Source organism: Beauveria bassiana (genome assembly GCF_000280675.1).
Source record: "Beauveria bassiana ARSEF 2860 unplaced genomic scaffold BBA_S00026, whole genome shotgun sequence".
Lineage (NCBI taxonomy): Eukaryota > Fungi > Ascomycota > Sordariomycetes > Hypocreales > Cordycipitaceae > Beauveria > Beauveria bassiana.
In genome coordinates this window covers 295,242-306,418 of record NW_007930861.1, presented here as the reverse complement: position 1 = coordinate 306,418, position 11,177 = coordinate 295,242, and the positions used below count along the sequence as shown (strand labels likewise).

The window sequence follows — 11,177 nt, the reverse complement described above, 5'->3', positions numbered from 1 at the left end:
AAAAGGACGAGATGAGAAGCCATGGACTACACGCCCGTGGAAAATAAGAATAATAATAAGAATATATGTAAAGGGCTGGGGTGAAAGTAACAGGAGATGTCGTTGGTCGTCCTGCAGCTCCGCGTAAAGGAAAACGAAAGATGCCTAGTCCGGGCAAGCAAAGCGAGACATAGCTTTGACGTGGCATAAATTGCTTCCTCAGGCATTACGGACGTACATTTACTGTTATTTGCCCTTGATAAAAGTCGAAAGCCAAGTCGCTACACTAGATGGACGTTGGATGAGGAAGCAGGCCTACTGTGGACTTGATATTGAGTAGCTGGTAAAATATGAACGTAGTTCTGCCTAATTGGGGGCGGGAAAAAAGCCGTACTTGTGCTACGGGTGTATGTAAAAGTCTGTTGTGCCACCCGAGCGCTTTGGACGTAGCACAAACTTGCAACGGCACTTCTCGAGCGGTCTTGCATAGCCCAGCTCCGTTAAGCGCAGATGATTTTATTTTTTATTTTTTTTTTCTAGACCAACATTCAAGCTGCACTTTTACTAGGTCTTTATGGCGTCTTGTTGGAAGCAAAACCCCCCCAGCAGGCGATGGACGTTGCTTAGGGATGGTAGTCGCGCAGGCGCCGGGCGGACCGTGTAAGTCAACTAACGCGAAAGAATCCTCAGCAGTAGAAAACGGCACTTCTGGAGATGGGACGGGAGTCAAACTGCAAGGGGGACGTTTTTATTGAATTAACCTTAAAAAAAATACTGGCCCAGCTAAGCATACACAGCACGGCTTCTCTCCCTTCATCAGAGCCCGCGCACATCGATAGAGCTGCACCGCTTGAGCAGGCAGCAGAGAGCAGGCAGCAGCAGCAGAATGGAACTTCAGTAATGTGACAGTGTGATTTGGCCGCATGTAGCTGGGACCTCTGAAGTAGACTGCTGCATTTACACCAAGTAAATGGCTACTGTCGGTCTTTCCTGGCCTTCTACCACGGCCGGCCTGTAAAGCGACCTGAGGGCTGACAAGTACACGTCCCAAGCACTAGAGCAGGGGTGCTAAGCCACCTGCAGCAATGGCAGCGGAAGGAAGAATTCGGACTGTCAATCCAAGTGAAGTGGCGACCACTCACGAAAGGACTTGTGCATTGTTCGTCCGAGAGATCGATGGTGGACTCCAGTATCTCATTGATGCAAGGCTACAGGATCGCATAGTTCGATATCATATATTAGCAGCCAACTTACTCGATAATCTTCAGATCTTGCAACATAAGAGCAAAGTTGAATGATCCCGTAGCTACAGCCATGGCGGGAGAGACAGAGGCGCGACACGTAGCTGTAGACCTCTGCCGACTCTCTGTACCGAAAGTATGAGTCACCTCACCTGAATTCTCAGTCGTGCTTTCTCTCTTGGTGGTGGTGGCGTGCCAGTATCGATAGTTGATTCCTGAGGTTGAAGAAAATGTGAAGATGGCAAGAGTACAAGCACTGGGGGGATGGGGACAGTGACCTCTTGGTTGAGGCCTCCCTCGCTCGACTGAGCTCGTCTGGTCCAGGCTCACTTCTGGGAGTTACTCGTCACCCTTCAATGCCTGGATCTGCATGCACCAGGAGCGGCCCGGCGCGTAGCGGCCCCTCCGGCGTGCATGAGAGTGGGCGAGTGGCAGGTGTCCTGACAGACCACAGTGCTGACAGCACCCAATGGGAACAGAACAACAAAGCCCAAGAAAATTGAGTAGATCACATGTAGCATTGAAACTTACGAGGTGTCTGTCCTGGCTTTATGTCCTGAGGACGACAAAATCTTCCAGCATGTTCAGTAGGCAGTAACGGTGAGGACGCATTCATGACTGCGAGCTGCTGGAAATTGAGCCTGAGAGGTTCTCCAAGGCCTGCCGAGACAGAGTGAGCAGGCCAGGCATGTAAATCTGATGGAAAGGACAAGGCACACGCTCGTAGATCGGGGCTCACAACGTATTGATTCGGTCCAGTGGGATCGTGAGCCGCTCGCTATCCGGAGATATTGTCGTCAATGCCCATACTATTGTCGATGAGATGCTAATGGGATTTGCCGTATTGCGCTTTCCAGCGAGCTTCTCTCCCCTGCAGGTGTCTGCATCTCAAGTCAGCCACTGACGCTTGAAACAAACCACTGGAATACCCTACAATATCGCCCGTAAGAACATGAGTGGCTCTTTGGTGGCGGAGCCTCTTTACTCGCTGATTCAAAGGCTTATGACGAATTATGGAATCGAGGATACTCTCGTTTCTGTCTTGACATGTTGATGCATTACTCAGGGCTCTGTCGTGAAGGATTCAATCTTGGCCCATCAAGATCCCATAGCACCATCAACAGGCCAATTTGAAATGAGTGCATAGTCGCTCGCGAGGGTTTCAATTAATGCATGCAAAGAATGGAGTATTTACTGAAGGACTTTGTGCCAGATTCTGAGGAAGTGAGAGAAAAGTGCTAGTCGCATTATGTAGTGGTTCGAGATCGAACTTCTGGGTAACGTAGATGTTGCAGCAAACGAGATCTGAGTTACTTGCCACTGTGCACACAGGAAACCGAACCAGGTCTGCATATTGTAAATAAATCTTAATAGTAAGTGATCTTAATCATTTCAGCTCTTTAAGAAACTCTTGAGAGCTTATTTTGTCGCGAACCTTCGTCTGTTGCCCTTCGCCCACCAATCGATTCACAGTGCGTAGACTACTTTTCGTTCAATTGCACTGTGCAACATTCTACGCAAATCTCGGGCCTAATGTTCTTTTCATGCCGCCCTTTCCACGAATCGACCAACGACATCTTGTTTCCCTCGACTACCAGTACTGGGACACTGTTGGTCCGGTCGTGAAGGAGCTTTTTGTGCGGCCCTTCAACTGCATGCAGTGGGCCCTGGAGTTTGCTCGAGAAACCTGTCCAGATATATACGGCCCCCAATCTCCATCGAACGACGCGATCCTCGATCGAACCGATGTCTTGTACGACGGAACGTTTACCCCCTTGCACATCAGCGCAGCCCTGGGACTCGAGCCTGTATGCCGAAGAAGTCGAAGGCATGAGCGCCCAGGATGCCATGGCCAAAATTCTTAAAGGCCAGGAACGCGAGCAGCCGGGTTCAGATGCAGCACTGTTGCGTGGGCTTTTCTACACCGCAGCAAACAGGCAGGGGTTCGATGAAGTTTTCCCCGGGTGGGGGTTTCAGTCAGATTTTTAAAAATCACAGAGCCATCAGATATGGATAAGGACCAACAGCGTCCTCTCGCCCTACCACTGTTTGTGACATAACGGCACACGTTACGCACTGGTCGACTTTCATGCGGAACTCAAGTATCCCTCTCTGTGGGCTAATATGAGGCATGCAAGTTACGTGAGACGGCGCTCAAGTCCTAGTATGGTTTCTCGACACTACGGCGACCTTGGAGACGAGGAGTAAACGTCCAACTTGAGCAGCCCGCATATATCACGTCGAAGGCGCTCTCTGGCCACAAAATACATAAAACATCCTCAAGATGCGTTTCAATTCACAGGGGTTCAACTATATTTTACGTTTATCATTAATCGGCCGGCCGTCCGTTGGCAACAGACTCAGGTGTCACCATTACTCGGGTGCCACATAAGGGGTCTCGAATGGCGCCTCAGCCTGCGGGGTTAGCCGCGCGAGATGACGCCGCTGGCCGTTTTCCCAATCGACAAGCGCGGTATGCTGTGTAACACGGTTGTCCCAAACAACGACGGTGCCTTCCTCCCACTTGACGCGAGCCTGAAAGTCGGCTCCGTATGCGAGGTGGTCGTAGAGAAATTTGAGTAGCGTGTCCGACTCTTCTTTCTTGAGACCAACAATGTCACGGGTAACTAGGGTACTGGTTAGAAAATGAAGATGAAAATGGGTTCAAGGGAAAAAAAAAGGGACTCACATTGGGGGTTAACATAGAGAGCCTTTTCGCCGGTCGCAGGGTGAGTGCGAACGATGGGATGATCATGGACTACGGGCTCGCGACGCTTGATGCTGTTTCTGGAAGCAGCTGCATTTACCTGCTCAATCCCAGAGTGCGTGGCACGGAGGCCGTGAAGACGCTCCTGGAAGAGAGGGCTGAGGCGCTTGTAAGCCTGTACTGAATCGACGAAGAGCGTGTCGCCGCCAGTCTCGGGCCGGTCGAGGATGTAGAGGAACGTGGTGCCCGGGGGCTGCGCCTCGTACGAAATGTCCGAGTGCCAAGCGACGGAGCTGGTGCGCGCCTTGAAGTACGCCTCGTGGCCCTTGTCGCCGGCGCCGCGGTGGACGAGATGAATCTCGGGGTGGCCCTCTGGCGCGCCAGAGGTCGGGTGGATGTGGTGGCGGCCAAAGTACTCGCCGTACTTGAGGGCGTCGGGGATGGAGAGGTCGGCGAAATCCTGGTTGCGGAAGGCGACGACTTTGCGCTTGGCGACGTAGTGGGCGAGCTCGTCCTTGCCCTTGTCAGACAGGGCTGAGAGCTGGATGCCGTGGACCTCGCTGCCGATGCTGGGGGTGATATCGGACACCTTGCTGCCCTCGGGGAAGAGGTTGGGATATGTGGTATCGGCATCCTTTCCGTGCTCGTAGTGCTCGAACGGCTCCAGAGGAGGCCACGACTGAGTGCGGTCCCAGGTAGGGAGGTAGTGAGGGTACTGAATCGTGTTAGTCGTCACTTGGCCCGCAACTGGTGATGCAGGTCAGAGACATACCTTGGCGGGAGGCTCGCCAGTCTTGCCTTCTTCGGCTGCCTTGTCTACAAATACTGCGTCAATCTCCTTGTATTGGCCAAGGTGCAGCTTATATGCCTGCGGGAGCTTCTGCTCCGAGACGGTCTTGGTTTCGGTCAGAGAGGGAGCCATGACTGCAATTAAAATGAGATGGGATTGATAAAGTTATGATATGACAACAGGTATGATTATATCCCATTGGGAGCATTGGTTTTATATTTATACCCTCATTGCCCAACAAGAGCAGGCTCCGGGAACCGAAACTCGGACTACGGGCCTCTCCCCCGCAATGACATGCGTGCTGCGTGCGATTGCGAAATTGTCCATGATCAACCTAGTCATACAGTGCATTCCGTGACATGATGTAAGCAGCTCCTCATCGATTGATTAAAGAAAAGCACATAGCATGGTATTCTAGCTGGCTAGTGCGACTCCCCGTGTTTTGGTGCTGTGTGTGGGTGTTGATGCTATCCCGAGAGGCAATCACGCCATTTAGCCTTGTCAGTAGCAGTGGCATGCTGAGTACTGGATGACACCACCACCGCTCGGAGACAAACCCTGAAGCACGCAATACATACGAGATGAAAAAAATTGGGTGCTTTTAGCACTGAATAGCAATGACATTTTGCAGTTCTTGAATAAGGGGGAAATTTAGGACCATCGCGGCGGCGGCGGCGACTGGGGGACTCGCAAACAGGGCGTGCGAGAGCCTTGAGCAAAAAATTGCGAATTGGTTGCTTAGTCTTTGTAGACTTGACGCTGCTACTGTGCTTTGATTGTTTCAGCTTCATGAAAGTGAAGTAGTGGGACACCACACTGTGCCATTTGGAGACTGACTTTACCAGAGTATCGCATCACCGGGGGGTGAAGACAGCGCGATCATGGGCATTGCGCATGGCGACATGAAGAATGTGCGCTTCGTTTTGACAGAGAGAAATCATAGTAGAAACGATTCGAAGAAGATAGGAAAAAAAAAAAAAACACATAGCTAGGAGGAACAGACGGACGGCATAACGTACGACAGCCGAGTGTGTCTGAACGTAGCGAGAAAGACAGCCTTGAGGCAGTGATGAAGCAATCAAATAAGACCACATATGTTGAGAAAGTCTATATCATGAAATCTGCGCCAATGAGTATTTTGCCAATTATGATTGCGCCATCTGTGAGCAAGCCGGCGCCTAGAACCCGGGACAGGAATCGTCGCGCGGCTGTCCAAACCGCAGTACTCCTATGTCTCAATCAATAGCGATGCTATAGTAATATGTTGTTCCGAAATCGGATCGAGTTGAGTTCAATCTCCCAAAACTCTAGTGACTATGTACAGTCGAGGTGTGCGTGGAGTGAGTCTCCCTTGAACGCGGGGAAGAACGCTATTCAGAAAGCCTTCAGTTTGATGCGCTAGAATTCCCTTGAAGATTTTACACTAATACTCAATGCTCTTCTTCGTTTGCTTGTTGCTGCATAGTTTCTCTGTACGTCTTGCCAACAATCTTCAACAAAACCGCAGACTCGCGTTTCCGCACGTACACTACATCAGACTTTAGGGATTGTCTTGATCAAGTCCAGTGGGTTTCCGGCAAAGAGAGCTTATAGTTTTGTTGCAGCCTCGACTTCTCTGCACTCGTGGTATTTTCTTACATCTGTAGGCGGTTAGGGCACTTGTTTGTCGCGCCGTGGTTCGCGAACCAGCTTGTGCCATGCCGCGCAGTCATCTGAGGCAAATCCACCACATGAAAAACGTCCTACTTGTCCGGACCCCCTTCATCAAGTTTGAAAAAGTTTGTCTTTCTGGAAAGTATTTTATTCATCATCTAAATTGAAGAGCTTCTGTCGCTGATTGTGCCTAATCTGTGCCTGTCACTGATGGCCGACGAATCAAGACCAAATGACGGAATAGCCGTTACTGCCTTTCACTCACTCTAGTCCGAGTAATCTTGTCCGTATTTTTCTCGTGCGATTCGCCTTTGACGCTTCACGGCACGTTCTTGTGACTCACAAGAATCGGAGAATCGAGGGTAGTCGGATCGTGTAAATACGTCTCGAAGCCGCCCATCGTTTTCGTGATCAAGCAAAGGCAGCCGTTCCCAGCTGTCCCTATATATTCCCGTGTCCAGTGCCGGCTCTTCTGGGTCTACTCTGTCAAGACTGTCGTCGCTGGGCCTCAACGGTAACGGACTGTTGATGGCGGCATCGTCCGTGTCAGCTTGCAGAAAGTCCAGGTACTCTTTCTTTTGCGTGTCAAGCAACTTGCAGATACGATTTGTCCTACGATCTCTGTCTGAGTGAATGTATACCCCATCAGGCTTTTGATATGTATTAGCGAGGCTCATTATCTTGTCAGTGCTCCGCGTGCTGATTTGACTCACATCAATGTCGGCATCGTATTCGGGAAAGGGACCAGAGCTCTCATGGCGGCGCTCAAAGAGAAGAATGCCGCCAATGATGTAGTTCTCTGCCCAATATCCAATCATGTCACTCGAGCCATTCGTATAATGCTTGTAGTTCTTGTACCACTGGACATGAAGCCAGGTAGGCAGAGGCCCATCTGGCGAGTATTCCCAGAATACCAAATCGCTTTCAGGCGGGTGGAAGGCAAGCAGACCGTCTGCTTTATGAGGACTCTCGTCTAGAAATGCAAGTTCAACTGCTATTTGATGAATGGCTCGTGATACGAGCTCAATCAAGCGAGTTTTGAATAATCGCGATCCAGGTGCGGCGCTTTGGTATGCAACCATGGCCTAAATGGAGCATGTTAGCCAGCATCAACTACCGTGGGGCACGGGTCGAACCTGAGAGTCTAGAGGAAGGGTTTCAGCATCAAAGCTTTTGCGAAACTCTTCTAGGCGCTCCAATGTTCCGGGACATAGCTGCTGGTGTGTTGTCCTTGACGGATGTGAAGAAGGCAGGGTTCTTGTTACATGGCCATCGTCCAGCAAGGCACCAGCAGGAACACCATCCAAAACCTGAGCAAAAGTATTGCGTGCAGCCTCTGTTTCGCAGACATTGCCGATGGCATGAAGTAATAAGTCTCGATGGTGCTGTGTGAGGGTACAAATGCGTCGAATTGAGTGTGCTGGTGTTTCTCGGATGTCATGCGTAGCCATTCTGTGGGCTAGAGCAGGAACGCGGTTGTTGTTGTTGTGTTGCGGTTCAAGAATCTGGCAAGGGAACAACACCTATGTGACGGAAAATTCTGCTGAAATGAGCGGGGAGTCAAAGAGACCTTGTGACGCGAAGAATTTCCGAGTGCGAGCTCGTTGGCCTGCTGATGCTAGGTGAGCGTTCAATAAGCGCGCCCAGGACAAGCCTCATTTTCTCCAATACCCCGCGTTGGTCAAGACCGGCTATGCCGACTGAGTGAAAATTGTAAGAAGCGTGCCATTTTATTGCTTGATCTGAAAATCTTCCTATAATAGACCTCTAGAGGTGATTTTGCAAAATCCACTGCCTCTAGCTCGACGGGCTATGGCTTTAACATGGTAACTGCATTGGCCTGTCGGCGGCAAAGACGACAACCTGGCTCAGCGCGTTGCAGAAAGCACGGCTTTTATTTGTTGTACCGTAGGAAGAGGTTCAAAGAATTGGTGGAGCGGCTCATCTGGTGCCAAAAGTTACAGGCCCAAAGATGATGATGATGAACCTCCCGGGCTCACAACTGTGGAGCAATCGATGTATTTGCATCAAGGGGCACAGCTATGTAGCACAGCACAGAAGAATTAACAGAAATTCCGTTTTTTGACCAAGATAGACTTGATTCTCTTAATCCAAAGATACACAGGAGATTCTTTTCGTTTCATAATCAAGAAGCTGCGCAATATGCATCATCTTGCTGTACGACCTCTATTTGGGGCCCAGAGCGCTCTGATTCAGCTCACGCATACCGCCCAAAGACATGCATATGTCTAGATATGCATTCTCATTCAAATCATCAATCGTCATGAATTCCCATCTGTCGTCACCCGGTAAGCAAGACATTTTCGGGTGTAGCCAAGACTTGAGCGGGACTGTTAGTCTATCCCTGGCAAAAGCTGAGCAAGACGGGAGGCTGTCGCGTGGTAATACTCAAGGTGGACAGCGGAACGACGGCCTTGATCTTGGGACGATCTGCATGCGGCTGCAGAATGGGGCACTTTCTCATTTCCGACGCCTGACCGGATTTTGTTGTCAATTACAAAGCTGGATCCAGACTGCAGTACACTATCGAAATCTTGTTCAAGGGGGGAGGGGGTCCGTCAACGAATACTTTTCGGCGCATATGCTCTCACTTCACGACACTAGTTATTACCAAGTACTAGTAATTGGACTAGAAGCGGAGACATGGGCGGCAGAATGAACAATACTGCTTCACATAAATCTCAATTGACTAGGGTGTGTTATTTCCGGTGTATTCTTATCTCTCTCGCTAATGTCTGGGTAACCGCCAAGCAGTCAAAAGTGCGACTTATTATATGCCGATACTGCAATATCCCTGCAACCCCCATCACGGCTGAAAACCACGAGGGGGGGACAGGGGGTTAGGTAGCAAAAGACATTGAGACGTTGCTCTTTGTGCATATTGAATCAGCCCTTGTCGTTTGGTATATGGACTCGGCGCATCGAAAGTTACGCTTTCGGCAGTGATTTAGGAAAATGCAACCGGTGCGATGAAAATAGCGAGTGAAGAGAGCAGAGCGACGGATCATTCGACTACCCGCCGCTTGGGGTCAGCCGGCTATAGAAGTCCGGAAAAGACGGCAGGGGAAATGAGACTTGGCCCATCGATCTGTGCTTGGCAGCCGCTACAGGGATGGTGTATTAATTTTCCTTGAGGGTCACGAGGGTCTCGCTGTGTCTAGGTCTCGGCTTCTCTTCACAAGTTGTACAATATGGACCCTGCACCATTTAGAGTATAGAATTGCCTTTAAAGTTGAGCCTAACATGTTTTTTTCTTTTTCGTTTTCGCCCCGACTTGACCCGCGACATTGTTTGCAGGACTTGATAAGGGGCCAGTGGCACAGTGTTTAAATCAGGTTTGCTTGAGGCGAGTGGCTCTTTTTTTCCGGCGGCCCACGCGCTTTTCAGTGATTGTTGAATAAAAGGGCCTAGCGACAAGTCAAGCACATGGCAGCGTGGATGCGACGGCACACATTTCGGTTTCCGAAGGACAGGGACATCTCTCAGTGCTTAATGGGGAAGGTCGACGCAGTCCACCACCCACAACCCGTAGAGCTGCTGAGCCAATAATAACCTGCCTACTAGCGCTGAACAGATGCGGTTTGGTTGGATAAAGACATCGAAGAAGACCTGCAAATGGAGAAAATAAAACTTCGCACTCTTAATGGTCTGGAGCGGTATGAGCGGCATGAATTAGCCCCAAGTGGCGTTTCTGTAAAATTGTTCAAGTTTATAGTTACTATTGAGCGGTGACTTGGACTTGCGACGCGGGCAGGCAAAGTCTCCACCCTGACTTATCAGATGATCAAGATAAATGTCGCAGGATCTGATAAGAAAACTCTGCAACAACGCATGGCAGCAGCGAGACGGACAAGACGAGACAATGAACGAGTCCAAGTTTAATCAACATGTCTTTTGCATCTAGACGTAGATTGCTCCGTCAGCATGTTCAATTTCCCTGCCTCGGACATAATCGGCGACTCCTCACAGGGTAAGGATTGTAGCTTGACAATAGCGCACTATCCCACATCCATGGGTGGTGATGCCCCCTCTCCTTGGAACCAGGTGGATCTAATCAGTGGGATTGATGCTCACCGATTTCCGGCATGTGGCGAAAGAAAAAAAATAACCCCCCCGTCAAACGACGGCTCAGCTCGAAGCCCAATTTTCTGCCCGTCGCCTCCTCAGGATCGGCCGCCCCCCCCCAAGTTCTGTATTTCCCGCACAACACACAATCCGCAACCATAGCGTTGCAGTTGATCCGGCTAGTCGGAAACGTGCACGTCCAAATTTTGTTTTCTTCTGTTTTTTCTCCGCCTCTAGACTTGTTTCGTCTTTAGTGTGAGTGTTGTTTGTAACTAGGGGACACAAGAACTTATAAGACAATCGCCCCCCCGGTCCCCCGAGCTCGCCCGGCATGTCGCACCCTGCATCTTCTTCTTCTCCGCAAGGAACGACCACCGCTACCAAGAGTGACGCCCGTACGCATCTTCTCTCACACGTGGCACGTAGTCGACAGCACGCTTTCTTTACGGGCGAGTCCAGCACCATGGCGACGACCAGCGCTTCGGCCGCCGAGCCCGGCTACGGCACCGTCAAGCACGGAGACGTCGAAAGCTTCAAGCCTAGCGATGACGACGAGGTTCGCGAGCTCAACGAAGATGGACCGACATCGGAGGCGAGCTCTATTCATGTACAGGATGGTGTCAGGCGCGTCGAGGCCATTACGACAGTGTGGTCAAAGAAGACCATGACGGTCATGTTTGTTCTGTAAGAGACTCAACTCTCCTGCTCCTGCCCCCACCCC

The 11,177-nt window shown here is 50.6% G+C and overlaps 4 protein-coding genes across 4 annotated transcripts in view; 1 reads left to right on the top strand and 3 right to left on the bottom strand.

Moving 5' to 3' along the window:
- Positions 1–665: 665 nt before the first annotated feature.
- Positions 666–1,295, bottom strand: BBA_07652 (uncharacterized protein; the record flags this gene model as incomplete). Its single annotated transcript, XM_008602749.1, has 4 exons — positions 666–710; positions 773–1,010; positions 1,122–1,187; positions 1,234–1,295. The coding sequence occupies 4 exons, from the start codon at positions 1,293–1,295 to the stop codon at positions 666–668; spliced, it is 411 nt and encodes a 136-aa protein (XP_008600971.1).
- Positions 1,296–3,593: 2,298 nt separating this feature from the next.
- Positions 3,594–4,849, bottom strand: BBA_07651 (TfdA family Taurine catabolism dioxygenase TauD; the record flags this gene model as incomplete). The annotated part of the gene is made up of 3 exons (XM_008602748.1): positions 3,594–3,847; positions 3,910–4,642; positions 4,700–4,849. The coding sequence occupies 3 exons, from the start codon at positions 4,847–4,849 to the stop codon at positions 3,594–3,596; spliced, it is 1,137 nt and encodes a 378-aa protein (XP_008600970.1).
- Positions 4,850–6,636: 1,787 nt separating this feature from the next.
- Positions 6,637–7,821, bottom strand: BBA_07650 (uncharacterized protein; the record flags this gene model as incomplete). Its single annotated transcript, XM_008602747.1, has 3 exons — positions 6,637–7,020; positions 7,084–7,455; positions 7,507–7,821. 3 exons carry the CDS (start codon positions 7,819–7,821, stop codon positions 6,637–6,639), a joined length of 1,071 nt encoding a protein of 356 aa, XP_008600969.1.
- Positions 7,822–10,787: 2,966 nt separating this feature from the next.
- Positions 10,788–11,177, top strand: part of BBA_07649 (major facilitator superfamily transporter) — a gene marked incomplete at both ends in the record, with an annotated part of 2,267 nt that continues 1,877 nt past the window's right edge. The window contains one exon of the mRNA XM_008602746.1: positions 10,788–11,140. Within this exon, the coding sequence (XP_008600968.1) occupies positions 10,788–11,140 (353 nt within the window). The remainder of the gene's footprint in view (positions 11,141–11,177) is intronic.